Here is a 24,289-nt window from a genome sequence, read left to right on the forward strand (position 1 = left end):
ACTTACCTTGGATTATGGTGAATCTTGAGATACTTGTTCCGAATGATCTTTTTTTTTTCTGTTCTTTAGGTATCGTGCCATTTTGGAGGTATTCCATGATGGGTTGGATCATGGATCCTGAAGTTAGGAAAGGATCCTGGATGTTGGGATCCTGACGTTGGACCATTGACTCATGATCTTCGATTGTGGAAACGTCAGTAGTTCCTGCATTTTTGTGGGAGACTTCAAGTTTCTTGGTGGGATCCTCTATTGCTGGGACTAGTATGTGGATTACTGGGATCCTGGTTTCCGGTGGGATCCTTAAGAAAGATCCTAGATTGGCTAGAGCACCTGCTTCGACATTGTCTTTTCTAGGAACCTAGTTTAGGCTGAATATTTCGAATTTTGAGGCCAGGTTTTTGAGGATTTTGATATATAGAGCTAGCTTTTCTCCCTTTACTGCATAGGATCCATTAAAATGGTTAGTTAGTAGTGCAGAATGGATGAATACCTAAAGATCATTGATTCGAAGATCCTTTGCTAATTGTAGTCCCATGATTAGTGCCTCGTATTCTGCCTCTTTGTTTGTTGCACTGAATTCAAAACTAATTTTCTGGGGTAGGATGTCTGTCTGTAGCAATTTTAGTATGATCCCTAAGCTAGTTCCTCTTTGGTTCGATGCTCTATCTATGAACAGTGTCCATCTTCCATGTTTTCCTCTTCTAGATGTTTTTTGGCTTCTTATTCAACTTCAACTCTTAGATCATCATTAAAGTCAACCATAAATTAACCACTGACTGGGAGTTCTCTTCCTCTTTCTTGGATTTCTCTTTGATCAGTGACTCGATCCTCTTAAGGAGATCTTCGTGGATCGCTTTCCATTCCTTCTCCCGCTACTTCAGAACTCGCTCGGCTTCCTTAGCCTGGGTTTTTAAATTAACCACTGATTAGGAAACATAAGCGGAAACCTGAAATAAGCATGCCATTATTAGAGACTAGTAGAATTGAGAAACTAATATAATAGAAACACTTAAACCTTGAGAAAAAGGGAAGCAACTTCTGAACTGACTCATCGGCTCCAAGATTCTCTAAGTTTAGATCTATGGCTTCTAAGGTCTTCCTCTTATGGGAACCTGAGGTCTTCACGGTAAGATCAATAAGAGACTTCTTAAGAGGAAGGGGCAAGGCAACTTTCTCCCTCTTGGCTATGATCAAGCTACTGGACACATCATCTTCAAGATCAGATAAAGTGAATCGGGCATTGGAACGGATAGCCTTGGATCATGCACCCCGCATAAGATTGTTATTAACTTAGGATCCTCATTAATTTAGGATCCACATCGATTTCAATCTATCAAAGAGAATATATACAAGAGTTCCTAGCAGTAGCCATTGACACGGTAGTGGATGAACCTTTGTGAAGACTAGAACAATCGAGCCTGAAGGACCTATCAGCTGTAGAAACGATGAAAAGCCTCTCTATCTTCTCTTTGGTATCTCTGGCAATAGGAATGAATTCTTCAAACTTGAAGGCTACAAAACACCAAACAAAGTAATGAAATGTGAAACCTAGGATCCTCAATAAGGAAAAATTATCGCTACCCTTTTTAACCTAAGACTTTGGTTGGGAATGCCTGCCAGAGATCGAATCACGTCTCACAAAGAAGTATTTATCCTTCCAAGCACCATCGTTATGTTTTGTTTTCAAAACAAAAGGAGATTTGTGGGGTTTGAGCCTAAGAAGAAAAACGGAGTTTCCATAGGTAGTGAGCTCATACACGTGATCCAACTCAGCTAAACCTATATCTAAACCTCTGTATTGGTTTAATTTCTCAATCCAAAACAAGATTCTCCAAACAGTGGGCATAGCTTGAATATAAGAAATCTTGGCGATTTCGAACAACTTGGAGATAATCCTAGAAAAAGGGTATTTTAGACATAATCTAAAGGGATATCCGGGAAAGCAGATCTAGGACAAGGAAGCAAAGTTAGGTTGGTGTTTTGGATTAAAAGTTTTGAAGACAACTTCGTCAGAGAAAGCCAACTATCTTTAATGACTCGATATCGTTGTCGTCAAAGGAACAAATCTCGTCCTACGATAGGATCCTCTGGTCGATGAAGTCATCCGCAGAATACGCGAGGATGTTCTTACGAGACATGGTCATTTTCTTACCCATAAAAACTGAAAGGAAAAGTTTAAGGAGTATAAGAGAGAAATGTACCTTCAAAAGACGATTGGACGAAAGCTTAAAGACGCACGTAAGAGTAGCCCTAATCGATTTCCTCTATTTATGTTAACGGTAGAAGAGACAGAAAGATTGATTAGACTAGCTATGATGTCTCTTGAACAGATAAATCCTATATGTTAGGGTTTAAAATTCAAAACTCTTTATCATATTTATTTCTTTTTATTTACTTAAGGTTATCCCTTCAACATTCTCGAAACTAACTCACTTCTTTTTAGCAATAACGTGGGAGAAATTGTTAGTGCTAGGATCTCAGAACTACTTTGAGATCCTAAAATCTAAGGATACTTAAAGGCTCAAGATCCTCAAACCTCATGATATCGAATAAACTCTAGGATCCCGACTAATATTTTTTATTATTTATAACGACCATATATTCTTTTGTCTTTCTTACATGTGCATAAATAATGAGCCAAAGTCACACTCTCAATGAATTGTCGTTATAACCAGGCAAAAGACCTGGAGGACCAAGTCAAGAGTCGACTATAAGTTGATCTCGAAGGATTCTATAATTTTTGGAGTTCTTGTTATTAGCCTTTAACAATATAAATCACTTTTATTCATCACACTACACATATTTTTTTTTGCAGAATACTTGCACTTGTACGCTTACTCATTACATTTTTCTCTATAAACATTCATTTCAATCAATAAAATCATCAACGCAGGTGATCATTATCACTTCCAAAGGTTTTTTGCTAGAAATCTTAGCAAGAATTAAGGGCTTTCCTTGTAATCACTTGTGCAGTCTAGTTCTAATTTCGTTAATTACTTCACTAACAACACCACAGTCTCTCATACACTTTGGTTGATATCCACTAAATTGATTTTTGAACAACACACCTTCGACGACGCAGATAGACAAGACATATAGGATCCTCACCACGGCGGATTAGTGATCACTCTTTATATTGCTAACCATTTCGCCAAAACGATCCTTGTCGAAGGGGAGGATCCACAGTTAACATTATACTCTTGGTTGTTATAAAAATAATGAACATCCCAGAGTCCGAAATAGTCAAAAGATCCTCAATATTAGTAGGATTCAGTAGCGAAACAAAACATACAGACGTTGAAATAAAGCTACTGATCTAGATTAATAGGGTAAACTCTATGCAACGTTTTTGTGTAATAGATACATTATCCTGTTATAATGTTTTACTAGCTAGACCATGGATCCAAGAAATAAAGGATTCCCCATCGACATATCGTCAATGTGTGAGATGTCTACCCCATGGGGGACAGTAAAGATCACAGGTGATCAACAAGAATCCAAAAAGTTCTACAAGGCCTCAAAAAAATCTTCAACAATGCCATGAAAAGAATAGAAATTAAAGCAGGGGGCATAAGATGTGCTAGGAACGAGAAAGCTAGATGTAAAGGAAGTTCCCCTAAACCTTGAGGATCCTGATGCCAAAGTTCTCATATGATCCTCAATACTAGAACCAATCGAACAAGGACTAGTAAAGTTCTTCAGAGCTAAAAGCAAGACATTTGCATGGAAGCACGAGAACATGATAGGTATAGAAAAAATATAACAACCCATAAACTTAATATTGACCTATCTTGCAGGCCAATACACCAAAAGAGAAGGAAGATCGCACCATAGAGAAACCAAATTATACAAGACAAAGTTGAAAATCTTCATAAAATAGGAATGATCAAGAAAGTGAAGTTCCCAAGGTGGTTGGCCAATGTGGTCGTAGTACAAAAGAAGAATGGAAAATAGAGAGTATGTGTGGATTATACGGATATAAACTAGCCTTGTACCAAGGATACTTTCCTTCTACCACACATAGACTCCATGATAGACATCACATCAGGTCATAAGTTACTAACATTTATGGATGCATCAGCAGGGTTCTGACAAATCCAAATGGAACCATCTGACCAAGACAATACAACATTTATAACCCCAATAGGTATATATTGTAATACTACCATGCCATTTGGTCTTAGAAATGTAGGTGCAAAATATCAAAGGCTAGTCAAAAGGATATTCAAATAGAAATTGATGGACACCATGGAAGTGTACATTAATGACATGGTGGTCAAGTAGAAGAAAATTGAAGACCATCTCAAGGATCTTGAATAAGCCTTCAACATACTAGATGAGTATAACATGAAGCTGAACCCCTCTAACAGAAAGATCCCCGTACTTGACAAAGGATATTCAAAGACTAACAGAAAGAGTGGCAACCTTAAACAGATTCATCTCAAGATCCTCAGAAGATGCAAACCTTTCTACGACATCTTGAAAAAAAAAATAAAAGGTTTGAGTGGACTAAGGAGCACGAAGATGCTTTCCAGGAACTTAAAAGATACCTAAGTTTAACACCCCTATTGGTAAAACCATTAGATAAGGAACCACTTCTTTTCTTAAGGGTCTTAACGAAGACCAACATCCAATCTACTATGTAAGTAAACGTCTCTTGGATCCTAAGACTAGGTACTCTCACCTTGAAAAACTTATACTTGCACTAGTAACTGCTTCCATGAAATTAAGACACTACATTAAAACACATCCTATAAACGTAAGAACTAATTATCCTATTAACATTGTTATGAGAAAAACATAGATGTCAGGAAGGATGGAAAAGTGGTCCATGAAGCTAAGCACATACGACATCAAGTATGATCCAAGATCCGTGATAGCGTCTCAAGCTCAGGCGGACTTTGTGGTTGACTTCAGTAATGATCTACAAGATGAAGTAGAGATAGAAAGCAAATGACTTCTAGAAGAAGAAAACACAGGAAGATGGACACTATTCACAGATGGAGCGTCAAAAAATAGGAATTGGACTAGGGATGATACTAAAGTCGCCATTGGGGGACATTATACCTCAGGCAATCATTTGTGTGTTCGATGCAAGTAATAACGAGTCTGAATACGATGCACTAATCATGGGACTACAGCTAGCCAAGGATCTTGAGATCAAGGATCTTCAGGTATAGGTCGACTCCTTATTAATAAGTAACCATTTCAATGGATCCTATGCAGTAAAAGGAGAAAGACTAGCACTATATCTCCGGATCCTCAAAAATTTAGCCTCTGAATTCAAAGCATTCAATCTAAACCAAGTTAATAGAAAAGACAATGATGAAGCTGATGTTGTTGCCAATCTAGGATCATCTCTTAGGATCCCACCAGAAACTGGGATCCCAATACTCCATGTGATGATACCAGCAATCGAGGATCCTTCCAAAATACTAAAGGATCCCGACGAAGTCATTCAAAGATCCTGATTCTCAATTTCCTCATCAGGATCCTTCCCCAACCTCAAGATTTGGATTCAAACCATTGTGGAATATCTCCAAAACGATACCATCCAAAAGGAGGAAAAAAGGGACAAGTCATTCAAAATGAGGGTCTCACGTTTTGTGATGATCCAAGGTAAGCTATACAGGAAATCCATGGCAGGTCCATACCTTAAATGCCTAAAAGATCACGAGGTTGCAGAAGTCCTAAAAGACATACATGAAGGAGATTATGGTAACCACATTGGGGACAAATCGTTGTGCTTCAAGGAGTTGAGGTCAGGATACTACTGGCCAACAAAGAAGAAAGATTCCTTCTTGTATGCTCAAAGATATGATGCTTGTCAAAGACATACCAACATCCTACACTGACCAGCAGAACCTTTACATCTTATCATCTCCCCTTAGCCATTCATGAAGTGGGGGATGGATATAGTAGGAAATTACCTAAGGAAATAGGAGGAAAAGTCTTCATGCTCTTAATGACAGACTATTTCTCGAAGTTGACCGAGGCTGAGGCTTTTGTTCACGTAAGAGAAAAGGAGGTGGTGTTGTTTATCAAACGTAACATCCTGACCAGGTTCATGATCCCCGTTGAACTTATATGTAACAATGGATCCCAGTTCATAAGCAAGAGGACTATGGACTTTTACACAAGCTGGGGAACAAAAATGATAATGTCCACCCCCGTTCACCCTCAAGCCAACGGTCAAGCAGAAACTAGGAATAAAATCATAGTCGGTAACTTGAAGAAAAGGCTAAATGAAAAGAAAAGAAGATGGGAAGAAAAACTTCCTTTCGTCCTATGGGCAAATATGACAACTTCCCAAGTGGCCACATGCCAAACTCCATACTTTTTTGTGTTCAGAGTAGAAGCAATGATCCCCACTAAAGTGGTGATCCCGACGACAAGATATCTATTTCAAGATCAAGACAACAATGATAGGATTCTAGTCTAGGATCTTGATATTATCGATGAACTCAGGGATCTTGCCAAGATCTGCATCGCTTCCCATCAACAAAGGATCACCAAAGCATACAACAAGAATATCAAGGTTAGAAGATTCCAGAAAGGAGACTTGGTCTTAAGGAAAGCATTCAAAAATACCAAGGATCGTAGTGCAAGTAAATTGGCACCTAAATGGGAAGGACCGTATCTCATAGATGCTGAAGCAGGAAAAGGGACATATTGGCTAGCTAACCTCGATGGAAATGTCTTACCAAAATTTGGGAATGCTATACATCTTAAAGTTTATTTGATGTAAGTGAGATTAGTCATTTTCCACTAGACTCAAGGTGCACATACTCTTTACCTTTTACCCTTTATCTTCATTATTATTATTTACTCTCCTGAAAACCATTACTAACTAAAGCATCGAAGGGGCGTTAGCCAAGCTAACGCCTACTCCAAGCTAATGTTTGTTATACGTAGGAACGCAAGGATAACTAATGTGCACAAAAGTACTCACTAATTTTAATATTTATAACCTAACAAACTTAACTAACTATGCACTTATAGGCAGTGTACCTAGTCAGATTACAGTATAGCTTGGGTAAGTCGGGTGTCGATCACAGGGAACAGTGTTCTAATTAATTTACTTACTATTAAATTAACCTAATTATTAACAAGTTTAAAAGGGGTTTTATCTGATTTTACAAGATCAGATGAACTTAAATCAAATTCAATAAGTAAAACACACTCTTGTTTAGTTTGAATCCACTTCTTCCTTATGGCTAGCTAATGATTACGGATTATTAAGTTGGTTTTTAGTTGTATTAGTAATTTAATTCTAACTTTACCAATAATTAACTAATTCATGTCAAACCATGTATGTTCACACATAATTAAACACATAACTAATTATGAATGTAAATATGTTATGTAAGGTTTGTAGTATAAACATAATTATAGTCACAATACACGTTCTCTAGCACAGCTAAGCTTAATTACTCTAATTACTAACTAAGATTGGTCAATCCTAACTCTAACAATTCAATGTTCACTAAATCATTAGGTAAACAAGTTCATGCAGTTAATGGTCACTAAGCTACACAGAACATGCAATTAAGCAATTAGACAAACAAACAATAGCATGCTAGGTAATACAAATCAAACACAAGCAATTTTTACCAACTAAACTTAATCCATAAACATTGAACTATTCATAAGTTGGAAGCTTCATCTAGCTAAACAAGAATAACTAGATTCAGCTGCTCATCATAGCAACTAATAAACCAACACAACTTAAAGTAATAGAAAACATGTTCTTAATTAACTAAAATATAAACCTTTATTCTATTTGGTGTTGAAAACCTTCTTTCAGAACCCTTCTTTCGCTCTGAATCGTCTCCTGGAACTCTTTCCTTCAACCAAAAGGTTCTCCGTTTCGTAATAATCAGGAGCACTTAAATAATCTCCAAAAACCCGCGCCACGTCGTGGCTATCCAGGCCACGTCGTGGGCTTCAAGTTATCCGTACCGGACAAGGAATCCTCCGAATCGCGATGTTTATCTTCTAGAATCCTCATGCCACGTCGTGGCCGACTTTGCCACGTCGTGAATTCAGTATCTATCGTGGATTTATTCTTTTCTTGTCTTTCATGTCTCCCATATTGTCACTTTTGGTCCCTCTCTTCGACAATCCTTTTAACTGACTGAAAATAACAATTTAAAGTCATAAGTACCATTATTCTAAACATATTATTAACTTATTAATAAAATTGTACTTAAATATTGCCTAAAAATAGGTATAAATATGACAATATCAAAATACCCCACACTTAGGCTTTGCTAGCCCTCAAGCAAATTTAAACTTAACTCTTAATTACTAACACCACATAGAACAATCCGACTCTAGCTCAGCCATTATGCCAAGACCTCAACGCATGCATTTGTGTCTAAAATTTTCCTAAAGTACCCCCCCCCATACTTTAAATACTCACAATCTTCATAAATACTCGCCCACTTTTTCCGAACAATGCTCATTTTATGCAACCCTCCGAATCCATCCGCAGAAAACCTCCTTATCCTCAAGGTATTTTAGTTGAGCAACCTAAGCATACATAATCTAGAATTACATTCTATGATACCACTATGGAGCTCTTTTGGAATTCTTCAACCTTTTGAATTTCTCGGAATTTTGATCTTTTGATCTTCACTTTATTTGCTCCAAAATTCTTCAAACTTTACTCGTAATTCTCTCTTTTTTTTACATGTACCTCACTTTTTTCACTCAAAACCTACATGCTTAAGCAGAGGTGCTCAACCTCAACCTTTATCGGTTAATGATAATAATTTTCTTGGATACAATTCAGGTTTAGGCTGCTAAACATATTGCATCCCTCAAACCAAGCGGGGTTATGTTTTTGTTCCATGATTTCACTAAAATAAGGGAGGCCACAAATGCACTATAACATGTATTGGCTCAACTAAACATTTGAACTTTCATCGGATCATCCCACATAACACTAGCAATTATAACTCAAATTATTATTACTAAATTCAATTATTAAAAATTTCAATTTCCAAATTTTCAATTTTTACCATCAAATTCTATGATTATCTAGCAATTAACTTTTTCTACCCCTACCCCACACTTATTTCATACAATGCCCTCATTGTATTCATAAAAATAAATCAAAATTAAAGAAAAGGGAGAAAAAGGAACAGACTCCCCTGGGATAGTGGCGTGAGCATCTCCAAAAGTGTGGAAAACGTGCATCCGGAATATGGACCTCCAAAAATAGAAACTCGGTGTAGAACTGGGTGAATACGTAAATAAACCACGAACATGACTCGGAACTTCAATTATTCTAAGCGGGTGCTAGTAAGTAGAAATGTGGGCAAGGATAAACTGATACATGTCGTGGCAGAGAGCACCACATCGTGATATGAGATAAAAACGCGAACACCAAGATGTGTTATTTCTTCAAAGTTCATGAGCGCCACGATGTGGTGTAAGGAGCCCACGTCGTGGAAACTGGACATTAGCAAAAAAATGCCTTATTTTTGCATGCATCCTAGCAGGTTAACCAATGTCTAAATGGTTTACGACGCTTCTATGTAAATATACTTCCTAACTGTAACCTCTCTCCTACTAACGTACCCCACACTTATCTTCAATTGTGGGTTCCAACTCACGACTCTATGCTTCCTTGACTTGACTAGACAAACACGACTCTAGAGTTAACCTTATATGCTCCTTAGAATTCCAATGCTAATCTGAAAAATGGAGCAACCCAAATAAAAGAGTAACATCATAGGTCAAGAAAGTTTTACATTACAAACCAAATTCAAACATAAAAAAAACTACTTAAAACAAAACAAAATAAAAAGAAAATAAAATAAAATCAATCATCATCTCCTTGGTCTTGCGCTCCACTTGGTCCTGCCCCGTCATTCTGCGGATGCCATAGCTCCTCCCATGTCGGAAAATAAGGATACTGTGGTGGCATAGAAGGTGGTCGGGTCACACCCAAATGCGAATAAATACCCTCAGTAAGCTGGGTATGATAAATGGCATGCCCCCGGAGATTATCCAAATAAGTTCCCACCCGACTCTGAAAAGGGTTGGTGGGCACTCCCTGTACATACTGTGAAGTAGCACGCTCTCTCTCGACCTCATCTCTAGCTCGCACATTCTGACGCCGCGGTCTGGCTGGTGGTTGCTGCCCTGGCTGCGCCTCCTCTTGCTCGTCATCTATCGGCGGTATAACAAAACGACCCCCGACATTCACCACTGCCCGCATAACTCCCAAGACTTGAATAGTCAAATCTGTGTCCGTGAATCGAGTAAGATTCCTCACAAAGTCATGGGTCAAAATATGATATGACCTAGCAAGGCGAGTAACCAAATGCCCCCCCCCCCCCCCCCCCCCCCGTAATCGGACTCCCGGGCCTAGAATTGGCCGTTTTCTTCCCCATGAACCTCGCCAACATATACGGTAAATCACATCAAACTCCCGGGGTAATAAGAGTCCATAAATAAAACAAATTATGAATAGGGACTTCATCACCATGATGCTTGTGATTTATTGAAAAGGTGATCAGGCGATGTAAAAATCGGAAAACAGGATTCCGAATTTGTGACTCACTCGAGTCACGAGTATTGTACTTATGGCTAGAAATGCCCCGCCAGAACTGAACATCCATAATACCGAGATTAAAATCCCGAACGCATCCAAGCAAGAACGGTATGAAAAACGGAGATTGAGTCTCCACTTCGGTATAAAGCCCCATACGCCAAGCGAATTCCCGAAGACTACACTCTCTATAAACACCACCCAAACGAAACACAAGTGCCAGGTTGTAGGTAAAATCAATGGTGCGTTCCTCGAAGCATACGGTAGAGAAAAACTCCACCGATAATTCCCGGTATACGGGTTCTTGAATGGCAAACAAATTCCTCCACCCGTGACAAGTGAAAGAAAATTGATCTCGTACATATGTTTTCGACCAATAGCTTCCTAACTCAGCAACCATTCCCACACCACCAAGCCATCCCTAATCGATAATTGGGGCTATCGCAAATTCCCTATTGTACATCCATCCCAGCCGATTCTCATAAGTAGTTAACAATGGTCGGGGAATGTTTTGAGGAAACTGATATAAGGGATGTATGCTCGCCACATCAATCGGGTTTTCCTCCTGCGGAATAGCTCTTCGTGGTCCCATTTCTGCATACAAAATCAAACCAAAGCAGCAAACATCCAAAATATTAAAACAGATTAAACTGTCTGCCAGAAGTCACGACGTGGCCAGGCTCGCCACGTCGTGGACCGCAGTCACAAGCTGTTTGTGGATCGGTCATATTGTACGCGGTTTCTACCAAAATTAATGCTTGGGGTTTGCTCCTATGGACATTTAAGGGATATGCAACCGAGAATTAACAACTGGTTTCAACCAATTTCGTAAATCACATAAACCCTAACCATGAAAATCTATAATTGTAAGAACTAACTACAATTAATGAGTAGAACACATACCAAGTAGAGTTAATTGACAAGAACTTGCAAGGAAATTGGAAGTAGATTAAGAAATTGGTTGTGGGGTATTCGGTTCCCGTTCGTGCGGCAGTATCAAATGGGAATGGGGATTATTGGTCAAAGGGTTTTAAGGAAATGGTCCCCCCTGACTTTTTAAAGGCCACGTCGTGGCTGGCTATGCTCACGTTGTGGACTTCGAAACTGTCATCTGTTCCCGTGTTTTCATTTTTACCACGACGTGGTTGTATCTGCCCACGTCGTGGAAACTTCCTGATAGCAAAAGTTTTCAAAATCATAAATTTTAACTATCTACTTTGCATTTAATTTATTAATTAAGGTTCCCACAGCTAATTCTTTACTAAGTATCAGTTCTTAGATGATGAGTTGATATCTTTCCTAATTAAAAACTAAAAAATTAAAAGAAAAGAAAATGCAAACCAAGCTCGGGTTGCCTCCCGAGAAGCGCTTCTTTTTCTTGGAGTCTTGAGCTGGACTCCGTGCCTTCTACGTTGAATCTTTTGAAGAGTCCACCACCAAGATCTTTTGTTCTTTGAATTTCCTCTTGTAAGCTTGAACTCGCCTTTTATATGCCTTCTTCGAATTCTCCTTTTTAGCTTTGCCCTCTTCTTCAAGCTTGCGTTTTGTGCCCTTAGTTTGTTCCTTGCACTCCATAGCATCCTCCTCCTCTTTCACCACCGGCTTTGTCACTTTTGAAGTGACCTCCTCTTCATCACTTGTCATCTCGTCATCCTCTTTGCTCACCCAAGAAGGCAGACTCTTGTAAGCTATGACTTCAATCAAATATGGAACAGATGCCCTCGGTTTTGTTCTTTTGACTTGATGAATTGACTAGATCTCTTCTTCCATAAGCTTTTCCAATTCTTCTAGTTCATTGTCTTCATTAATTGTGAACACCTCTTCTTGAGCATGATCCTCTTGGATGTCATCTTGTACTCCAAAAACTTCTTGTTCATCTCTTACCCTCAAAGTGAGCTTAGACTCGTGAATATCGACAAGAGCTCCAGCAGTGTTAAGCAATGGACGACCAAGGATTATTGGAACATCGGGATCTTCCTTCATATCCAAAACTACAAAGTCTAATGGAAAAACAAATTTTCCAATTTTCACCAAAATATCCTCCACGATGCCCCGGGGTTGTGTCACTGAACGATTCGCCATGTGAATCTTCATTTTTGTAGCCTTCATCTTCTGAATTTCTAATTTTTGATAAAATGAAAAAGGGCATCAAGTTAATGCTAGCCCCATAATTGGCTAAAGCATTAACCTTCATTTTATTACCAAACTCACACGGAAGAGTGAGGCGTACAGGATCCCCCATCTTTTCTGGTGTTTCTCCTAACACGACTTTTGAGGTTTGTTCACTTAGAACCACCTTAGACTGCTTCTTTAATTGCCTGCGAGTGTCTATCAAATCTTGCAGTAATTTCTGGTTTTCGGGAGTTTTGGATAAGGACTCAACAAAGGGAGTATTAATCGGGATCCCCTTCACATGGTTTACAAACTCTATATGCTCCTTCTCCAGTAGACTAAGTGCAGCTCGGGTTGGAAATGGCAAAGGTGGCTGACTAACTAGAACGGGTTCAAAGAATTTTTGATCAGACATGCGTCACGTCGTTGCCAGAGGAGTGCCACGTCGTGGCGAAGCTGTTTCAACAACTTTTTCACTTTCGAACTTTGACTTCTTGGGTTTTGGATCGGGCTGATGTGGTTCTTCTTCCAATGCCTCCAGGAACTCAGAGATTGTTTCTTCTTCAGTATCGATGGCCATTACGTGATATTAGGTCTTTACTTTGGGATTCTTCGGAGACAATTTTTCATGAACCAGAGTGGCTAGTTGACTAAATTGTACTTCAAGGTTATGGATGGACGCTTGCTGATTCTTTATCAAAGTTTGTTGTTCCATAATAGCAGTATCAGTGGCATCGTGTCTCTTTTCCGAAGCTTCCATAAATTTCATCAAAATGGTCTCTAGGTCGGGTTTCTTCTCGGCTGGTGGCTACTCCTTTTGATAAAAGCCTCGACCTGTCTGCCTATACTTCTCTTCTTTTTTCTTCTTATACTCTTCATATGGCAGCCACTCCTTTTTCGGTTTCCTCCAGTCCTCATCCAACTTATCCCCACTAGAGTAGCACACTTGAGCTTTTCTGTTCCCAAACTCACCTACATTGCATTCCTTGGTCAAGTGTGGACCACTACATCTCTCGCAACCCACTCTTATGGCATGTATCGACTGGTCCATTTGTGTTATCCTTCGATCCATATTATTCAGCATGGCCATGACAGCTGCTATTTCTTCAGTTTGGGCCCCTCCACCGCCTTTGATTCCATCTTGCCTAGGGTTGTGGTATTCGCGAGAGTGCTTCACGAATTCTTCAATTAGCTCCTTGACCTCCCTTGGGTTTTTCTTTGTCAAAGGTCCTTGAGAATCAAGGAGTTGTCTTGTCATAACGTTGACCCCATCATAAAAGATTGACATCTCTTGCTGCACATTTAGATCATGCTGAGGGCAATTTCTGAGCAAGCCCTTGCACCGCTCCCATGCTTCGTATAATGACTTCCCCGGCTGTTGCTCAAAGTTGGCTATTGCCTTCTTGAGTTTGGCTATCTTGGATGGCGGGCAAAACTGGTCCAGGAATTGCTCACGCATTTGAGCCCAAGTGGTACTTGTACCCGGTGGGAGTGCTTTTAACCACTCCTTAGTAGCTCCTTTGAAAGTGATGGGAAGCATCCTAAGCAAGACTGTGTTTCTATTGACATTTGGGACATTGAAGTAATCCGCAATGTCGTTGACTTCATCTAGATGCTTAAAAGCATCCTCATGATCTTTCCCGAAAAATGGGATGTCCTTCAGTGCAGTCAATATGTGTCCCTTCAACTCGAATGTGGAAGTGGCAGGTATTGCGGGTTGGACTAAACCGGGACCCACATCTTCTCGGATCCGCTTCTTGTAAGCTCCCATGGACATTTCTTCAATTGCTTCCCTCTCATTCCTTGGCTCGTTCTCGGGTTCGCTCGTGTGTTCTTCAAATTACGACTCAGTATCGCTTTCGGACTCGGTTTGGACGGGCGTATGACCCAAATGCTCAAGATTGCTCTTGTGCCTCGTGGATGAACTTGACTCTCCTGTCTTCTTTCCCGACTTCCTTGAAAAAGCTGACTTCAATTCTTGTAAGGGCGTCTTTTTCTTGTGAATTGCAGACTCGGGATCTTCAAGTGGTGGCACCAAGGGTGTGTTTCAGCTTCTGGTCATGAACTCCTGCAACTTGCTAAACTAAAAACGTAAAACTGAACTAAAATAAGAAAAACTAACTAACAACTACAAATTTAGTTTTTTTAATAGTCCACATCGTGGCAGGTATCTGGCCACGTCGTGGACTCTGTGACTGACAGAAAAAATTTTATTTTGCTGAAAAAATTAACTTTTTGTGGTTTTTACTCCACAAGAAGGATCGATTATTTTAATGCAAATAAATAAGCTAAAAACTAAGCCGTTCCCCGGTAACGGCGCCAAAAAATTGATGTGCACAAAAGTACTCACTAATTTTAATATTTATAACCTAACAAACTTAACTAACTATGCACTTATAGGCAGTATACCTAGTCAGATTACAGTATAGCTTGGGTAAGTCGGGTGTCGATCACAGGGAACAGTGTTCTAATTAATTTACTTACTATTAAATTAACCTAATTATTAACAAGTTTAAAAGGGGTTTTATCTGATTTTACAAGATCAGATGAACTTAAATCAAATTCAATAAGTAAAACACACTCTTGTTTAGTTTGAATCCACTTCTTCCTTATGGCTAGCTAATGATTACGGATTATTAAGTTGGTTTTTAGTTGTATTAGTAATTTAATTCTAACTTTACCAATAATTAACTAATTCATGTCAAACCATGTATGTTCACACATAATTAAACACATAACTAATTATGAATGTAAATATGTTATGTAAGGTTTGTAGTATAAACATAATTATAGTCACAATACACGTTCTCTAGCACAGCTAAGCTTATTTACTCTAATTACTAACTAAGATTGGTCAATCCTAGCTCTAACAATTCAATGTTCACAAAATCATTAGGTAAACAAGTTCATGCAGTTAATGGTCACTAAGCTACACAGAACATGCAATTAAGCAATTAGACAAACAAACAATATCATGCTAGGTAATACAAATCAAACAAAAGCAATTTTTACCAACTAAACTTAATCCATAAACATTGAACTATTCATAAGTTGGAAGCTTCATCTAGCTAAACAAGAATAGCTAGATTCAGCTGCTCATCATAGCAACTAATAAACCAACACAACTTAAAGTAATAGAAAACATGTTCTTAATTAACTAAAATATAAACCTTTATTCTATTTGGTGTTGAAAACCTTCTTTCAGAACCCTTCTTTCGCTCTGAATCGTCTCCTGGAACTCTTTCCTTCAACCGAAAGGTTCTCCTTTTCGTAATAATCAGGAGCACTTAAATAATCTCCAAAAACCTGCGCCACGTCGTGGCTATCCAGGCCACGTCGTGGGCTTCAAGTTATCCGTACCGGACAAGGAATCCTCCGAATCGCGACGTTTATCTTCTAGAATCCTCATGCCACGTCGTGGCCGACTGTGCCACGTCGTGAATTCAGTATCTATCGTGGATTTATTCTTTTCTTGTCTTTCAAGTCTCCCATATTGTCACTTTTGGTCCCTCTCTTCGAAAATCCTTTTAATTGACTGAAAATAACAATTTAAAGTCATAAGTACCATTATTCTAAACATATTATTAACTTATTAATAAAATTGTACTTAAATATTGCCTAAAAATAGGTATAAATATGACAATATCAATAACGATCTTAAGACATAAGGATCCTGACACACGAAGATCCCGACACTCGAAGATCCAAGGATGTTGATATTTATGGATCTTGTCACTGAAGAGTCCCAATATCTACAATATTATATGATTCTGAATGATTGTAATACTCAAGTGTCCTAGTAGCTATGAATAGATATTGATCATCCCTCCTACAAATAAGGGTACTTAATCTACTCTAAGGTTTAAGGAGTCAATTCCTCTTTCATATGAGTTAAGGTTTCTACACCTCACTTGGACGCACAATATCTAACTATAGGAGGTGAATAAGGGGATCATTTTACGCCCCGGTGACTTGGCAACCCTCTTATTTCTGAACATAAGTTAAGATCCTAAAGTTTGAATCTAAGGTTAATAACATTAACATGTTATCTCAAGTTAGCATCTTCCCCACAAAACACATAAGGTTTATAACATTGAGATGTTAACTCATGTTGGGATTTACCCAAAAAATTTCCAAAGGTTTATATCATTGACATGCTATCTCAAGTTGGGATTATCCCCAGTAATTTACTAAGGTTTATAACATTAATGTGTTATGTTGAATTGGGATTTTCCCCAACGATTTGCTAAAAGATATGACATTAGAATATTGTCTAAAGTCAGATAACCCTCATAAATTATGCAAGATTTGCAATATTACCATGTTACAAAACAAGATTTTTCTAAGTTATTTTCTAAGTCAAAATTATTTCCATGTAGGGATCCTCCATAAAGTTCACTAAGTTATAGGTAATCAAGAATCCTTCCTGATGAACTTCTAGAGCAAGGTTCCTTCTATATGGAAGCTTCGAGATCATACAAACCAATGGGATCATAACTTCAGATTTCTTCTAAGTGAAAAATTCCAAGGATAATCAGAGTTTATCAATCCTTATCATATTGTTTTCCTTATGATTATTTATTTCTAAGGACCCTAACTAACCCATGATCCTAAATATTAGGCTAATATATTTACTTTCATTCACTTAAAATAATATATTTACTTTTATTTTTAGTTTGTATATATATTGGTAATGTTGGTTTTACATTGGGTAACCCTGGTTCTTGTCAAATTACAGCTGTAATGCTGCCCAAATTTTGTGAAAAAACATATTATAGTATTTATACAATGAATGAACCATAAGTCTAGTAAACATTATAACTAATGGTTTAGGACACTAAATCATACACTTTTAGAACTCTTTAAACTCAGTATTACTATATGAGTGTCTATTCATCAACTAAGAAAAAAAACTTAGTGAAGTCCTCTGTGCAATAATCGTTAATTTTAAAAGAGAAAGGAACGTTGTGTATAGATATATACAGCTTGACACCCCCCCCCCCCCCGCCCGCCTATGGTTGCTAGTTACACCCTTCGTATGACGTGTCAAAACGGGTGATAATTGTTAATTCTCTATCTTTTTCCACGACGTCGATGAAGCGTTGTGGTGATGTTCTCGGTTATAGGCTCATAATAGCCCAGGAGTACATTCTAAAAGCACTCATATGAATTGAAATAGGACTATATGTAGCATGATCATCTACTTATAACGATAGATAAGTATCAGTATTGTATATAAGTAAAAATAAATACTTATATATATTATGAATCACGAGAACTATTGTTGTTATTAAACTTATATTGTTATAATTAAATAATTATAAACAACACATTCACTTGTATGGGATTACAAGTAAGAATTGACATAAGTTAGGTAGAACTTATATATAACACACATAGTTGTACGAGTTTACAAATATGTATTCACATAAGTAATGTAAGTACTTATACTTTATGAACTTATGCTTTTTATATAAGTTGGTTATCCAATCATAATTATATAAATACACTTTTTGTTGTAAAAGTACGCAGAGTCAACACATGTGAAACTCACCAACATTATTGTTGACATATCTTTAAAACACATGCGTTCTCATGAACCTAAGAGCTGAGCTGGAAGTGCATACACATGCACACTGAATAATATAGATTCCTTGTATCAATCATTGTTCCTTGTTATTGTTATGGCCTATGTATTCATGCAACCATTAAAATTTAAAGTTATTTTTTGTTGAACTTTTAATGTTTTGATGTACCATTTAATCGTAAAAAAGGTAATCACTATTATAATTTAATAGAACCATTTAATTTATATTACGAGTTTTGTACAGTTTATTGTATGCTTTAATTGTGATCCATCGCTATGTCACATGCCCTGGCGTTTCCGCTATTGGCCGAAAGTGTGACAACGCAAAACGTCCAAGTGTTGGAAATAGTATCCAAGATTATTAACTAATTGTAATATTTCTAAATAATAACAGTTTCCTTTTGGGTAGCCTTCAAGACCTAAATGAGGAATTAAAAAAATATACATGAGGATAAAATAATTATATTAAGTATTGATGTTTAATAAATTAAGCACAAACTATTTTGGAATTAACTGAGAATTAATTAATTCAAGGTTTGGGTATTAATTAGTTAAAAGATTGACTGACTAGAATATTTTGGAACCCTTAGGGAATAAGGGAAGAATTTGAAATCTCCATCCTACATTGGATAGGGGAGAATTTAAAATTATTTCTCCATTCCACATGGGATGGGAAATGAAACTACGGAAAGTATCCAAGGCTATAAATAGGGATGTAGGGATCTCATAATTCCTTGCACCGTGGCTTGAAATTTTCGCCATCTTCTTCCCTTTCTCTCCGTGGGACAAATTTCTTAACCCTTATATGGTTTGAAGAAACTCGATCCTCACCTATTTTTCTTTTGTTTCTCTCTTTGGAGTCAGATGGTGTGATTCCATTAGAGGGATTCTATTTTTGGTCATCTCATCCAATCAACATGGTTGGATCAAGAAGGGATCAAGAAGGGTTCTTGAAGATCAAGATCAAGCTTCACAAGAGGTTAGTAATTATGTATTTCCTATTAGATTTACAACTTTAAAGTAAGTTGTTATAATTAGTAAAACCTAGATCCTAGGTGCATTCACAGTTAAGTAATTTTTTTATTCTTACAGCTACCTACATAGAATATATTTATGCATAGAAAACCCGACAGTTGTATAAGAACCTCTAGATTTTAATTATGTGCTCTACATAAAATTGAAATCTAGAAAACCTAATAATCATAGTTCGTGGTGCGACCCCTTTTGATCCCGGAGCGATTGGAAGCATTCCATATTTTCGAATTTTGGATAATTAAATTGTGTTTAAAATCTTATGTGCACTACTTAAAATTTGAATATTTATCTTTGAACATTATTCAATGAGATAATTAAATTAGAATATTTAAAAGGAAAGAATTTTTTTTAAAAGGTTTAAATTTTTTATATTGTATGATTATTGTATTTATAACAATCATACAATGTATATCTACACGTGTTTAATTAAAAAGATTGTCTTGGAATCAAAACTAGGCGTATACACTCTAATACTATAAGAGAGGTTTAAGGAGGTCTTTTTGATTACGAATGAGGTCGGTTTTAAAATGCTTCTCACTTACCACCATTACCGCTATTTTTTTCTAAGAGTGGAGTTACCAAAAGGCTTCGATCGAATTTTGTTTCAAGACTACAAGTATTAATCAAATAACCGACACATCATTGCAAGAATATATATTGAAAAGATGAGTTGCACTGGAAATTATTCTATTGATGGAGCATGTGTGTTTAACTGGCACGTGAATGGTCAAGCGGTTTTACATGGTTGATTTACCTTATATATAATGGTATGCAGTATCCCCATCGTAAAATTTTAGATAAGAAAAATTGAGATTAAGATGAAATTGAATTTCAATTAATTTCAGATGATCTAGGAGTTTCTTAAGATATTGAAACAGGCAACTACATTTCCTATCTAAATAATTTTGTGACGTGTTTATGGCATCTCTTTACACACCATATAGCCAAATATAGGCCCTGGCCTTTGAAAATAATTAATTAGGGTTAAAAATTATTTGAACGATTAATAAAAAAACAAGAATGGAATTGATACTGAATGATGTCTATAATATAGTCCATTAAAATCTAATGCAATAAGATCACACAAAAGGATTAGCTGGTTGGATGATCGATCTAGTCCAAATTCGTAGTATGGGAAATGTTCTCATTTACGAATAGAAAGATCCTGCCTTAGAAACGCTCTTCCCAAGGTTTCCCAACCACTACATTCTAAAATTTTAAGAACACTTATCAAATAAACATATTAAAGTGAAATGGAATATCATTTAGTTAGGATTTGATTATGTTAATCAGCTAGCAAACATGTTCATATGAGCGGTCCACTCTGATTTTAACATGGACAACTTGGAAATGTCCATAAAGGAGTTGCATGGGATGTTGAGACCCTTTAGGACTAACATGTCCAATCATAGGAACTCCAACATCAAATACTCTCATATTTACTAATATGAATTAAAGCATCAAGACGAAGAGAGTCAGTTGCCCATGCATAAAAGGCGATTAGTGGTGATATACCTAATCTGCCCCTAATTGCTAAGGACAAGAAGAAGGATTATTCTTTGACTTGTTTTTATAAACTATTTGTTTCCATAACAAGAGAAGGACAAATAAAGGATAAATGCCTAATATGTCTTATAGATAAGATTGAAACATACACAAAATAATTTGATCACGGATTACAAGCCCATGCTACTATCTATAGGATCAAACGACAACTCATTCTCGTGAATGTTTAGTCTATAATCAGATATAAAAATTCATAATACTATTGTAACATTACTTCTAGTCCTTGAGTATATTAATAAGGATAAAATATTGATATTTTCAAGAATGTGTAGTGACTAAATGGGAGAAAGAAGACTAAAACAAAAAGAAGTAAATTTGATCAAGAATAGTAGGGCCTTGCTACTATTCATAGGATCAAACATACATCTTGGTATGCCAGATGCTTAGTATATGGACTTATGATTCAAAATTAGTTTACATAAAATTCTATAAGATTGTTATGACTTATTTAGAACGCTTTGACGTGTTTAAAAGAAAGTCATGAAATTTGTAAAACTAGTATAGTTCAAAAACTTATTTGAATAAAATGTAATATTATGAAATCATTTTCTTGAAAATGAGAATTACATTTCTAAAGATCCAGTTGGATAGGATTTTGGAATTCATTTGACCACAAGTCTTGTGATAAATGTAAGTCTTAATTGTCAAGATGAATGATAAAAGCACTTTGTGATAGTGTAATCTATTGGAATTAGTTTTAGCTAATGGTTGGTTCAGATTATCCACAATACGTACTAACTCGACTACATCCAATACTTTGGATAAAATGTATTAGTGGAATCATAGTCTTGAACATATAAATGACCCAAATTCTCTATATATACATTTATAGGGATATATTAGAGTTTTATAACAAATACATAAATCTATAAAAACTAAAACAATTTACATTCTAGGGTTAATCATGAGTTTACAATAATATCTATCAATTAAATAAGCAATAAGGAAAAATACAATTTTATAAAATTATTCATCTATACTAAATCCTTATGCTCCAATCTTCTCACTTACCACGCCTTCTACCTGAACCTACAAAACATGAAAATATCTACTACATCAGACCACATGTCTGGTGAGTTATATTCTAATTTGTTTTCATGTTAATCTCCTTTTCCTCTAACTCTTTCTATCTTTCCATACTCTAGCCTTCTTCTTTACTTTTTTCTCTAACGCTGCAATCTAATATCTTCTTCTCGTAGCATACGCTACTATTCTTTACTTTCAACTCTTACTCTATCTCATCTTATCTATCTCATACTCTATATTTCACACTTCTTCTCTACTCTTTTCTTCTCAGCTCATACTTTTTCTTAGCTTATTCTCAAGCTCTTCTCATACTCTATACATAATTTATCTTTTGTTTCTCTATCTCTCATACTCTTCTTTCTAAACGTCATTTCTTATACCTTTCTCTGATCTCATCTCACACTATTTCTAATGTTCTCATACTCTATGCATGCTCTTCTCATATTCTTAATCTGCTCTTTACATATCTATTACTATTAGCATGCGTGTCTCATACTCTTTTTACTCTTCATATCTCTATTCTAATCTCTAATGCCTCAACATTCTATTCCCATCTAGACATACTGGTCCCATCAGATACTATACTCTCATCAATCATCTAAGGTAAACAACATCCTACTAACATCACCGGGTACACTCATCCAGCCATACCCCTCTCTTATGACCCCTCGTGGATCCTTAATAATTCTTCTTTTATTAAATCCCTTGCGGATTCTTTACTCTTAGTCTCTCACGGATTATATTTAAGTTCTTATGTAACATCCTGTTTCCTGGCATTTATTATTTCAGGGTTGTTGGCCAGAAGTTGATTGTGAAAAGGCTTTGGGCCTTAAGGAGGAAATGTTTAGACCTTTTGGAAGGAGTCAATGATGGTTATGAGATTTTAACCTTTGAATTGTGTTTTGGGCCGAAGGGTATAAAAGGGAGAGTCATAGGCCGGGTTCTTACATGAAATATATATTTTTGTTTGAGAAGTTTTTAGTCTAAGATATATAGACAATATTTTGGGGCTCTTTAATACCTTTTCGTGGATAAAAAAATCATCAAAAAGTTGGAAAGAAGAATTAATGACCATAATAATTTATGAAGGTTTTTATTGAGTGTGAAATGTCTAGTGAGAGGTCCAAAGTTGTTTTGGTCAGTATAGGTGTGAAGTCTAGTACTTCTCAATTTATGTAGTTTGCAAAGAATTTGTTGTGTTGTAGTTTAATATCTAGTCCTTGCATACTTTTTGAGTGTTTGTATTACTCTATAATTATAGTTAATATAGAAGTAGAGAGATGCTTTTGGGCACTTTTGTGCTTATTCTCTCTATAACTTTTGTACCCATTCATACAAATCAACGATCCAAATAGATATTATTTACAATTGTGTTCTTAATGCATTCTATTATTGATTTTGTTTTCTAAACTCGATTCAAACACTCTTCAATTGGTATCAGAGCCAACAGTGGATCTAACTACATATCACAACATGATAGATTCATTTTTACACTTAAATGCGAGTCGACCTAATATCATGTTTGTTGTGTGTAAGTGTGCCAGGTATCAATCAAACCAAAGAGAACCCCATTTTACTGATGTAAAGAACATATTTCGCTATCTTAAGGGCACAATATCGCTGGGACTTTGGTATCCTTCGCATACCGGATTCTTTGTTCAAGCTTTTTCAGACGTAGACGTACGTGGATGTCAACTAGATCGCAAAAGCACAGCTGGTGGATGTCAGTTGTTGGATGGGAAGCTTGTAAGTTGGAAATCAAAGAAACAAACATGTGTTTCGATTTCTAAAGCAGAAGCAGATTATGTAGTTGCTGCAACTTGCCTTTCTCAAGTAATCTGGATTCAAAGCTAACTTCGTGATTATGCAATCAATATGAAGAAGATCCCTTTATATTGTGACTCAAAAAGTGCAATTTGCACCTTCCATAATCCGGTCCAACACTTAAAGACTAAACACATAGCTCTTTGCTATCATTTTATCAAGGATCACGTCGAAGATGGTAACATGGAGGTTCCTTTTGTTAAAACAAAGGATCAACTTGCAAACATATTGACAAAACCTTTAGATGAGAAGTCATTTTTTAAGGATTTTAAATGATTTAGGAATGATTGAAGCAAGCTTTGTTCCTGACTAATCATAAGTGTAAGGATGTCAATGTGGTTGGAATGTTGTTGAAGAGTTTAGTGGTTACTATTCACGATTCAACGTTCGCACATGTTCACATTTTCAATTCCTCTTAATCATTTCGACATCACTTCGTATTAAGGGGAGACAAGTTGTTCGACGTACAATGTCTTTGGGAGTTGCTACTTCTTCCATCGACTGTCACTAGTAACACTGTATTGCTTTGTTTTTGTTTTTAGTTTTCCAAAAAAAAATTCCAAAAAGATTTTCTT

General features: G+C 36.6%; 1 protein-coding gene and 1 non-coding gene across 2 annotated transcripts; both read left to right on the forward strand.

The window, feature by feature from the left end:
- The first annotated feature begins 5,965 nt into the window (after positions 1–5,965).
- LOC145098677 (uncharacterized) lies at positions 5,966–6,442 on the forward strand. The gene has a single exon (XM_079036290.1). It carries the CDS (start codon positions 5,966–5,968, stop codon positions 6,440–6,442), a length of 477 nt encoding a protein of 158 aa, XP_078892416.1.
- Positions 6,443–13,980: 7,538 nt separating this feature from the next.
- LOC145103465 (small nucleolar RNA R71) lies at positions 13,981–14,087 on the forward strand. The gene has a single exon (XR_013706557.1). It is a non-coding gene; the product is annotated as a small nucleolar RNA R71 (small nucleolar RNA).
- Positions 14,088–24,289: the final 10,202 nt, after the last annotated feature.

Source organism: Lactuca serriola, chromosome 4, assembly GCF_051521515.1.
Source record: "Lactuca serriola cultivar US96UC23 chromosome 4, Lser_US96UC23_V15, whole genome shotgun sequence".
Classification (NCBI taxonomy): domain Eukaryota; kingdom Viridiplantae; phylum Streptophyta; class Magnoliopsida; order Asterales; family Asteraceae; genus Lactuca; species Lactuca serriola.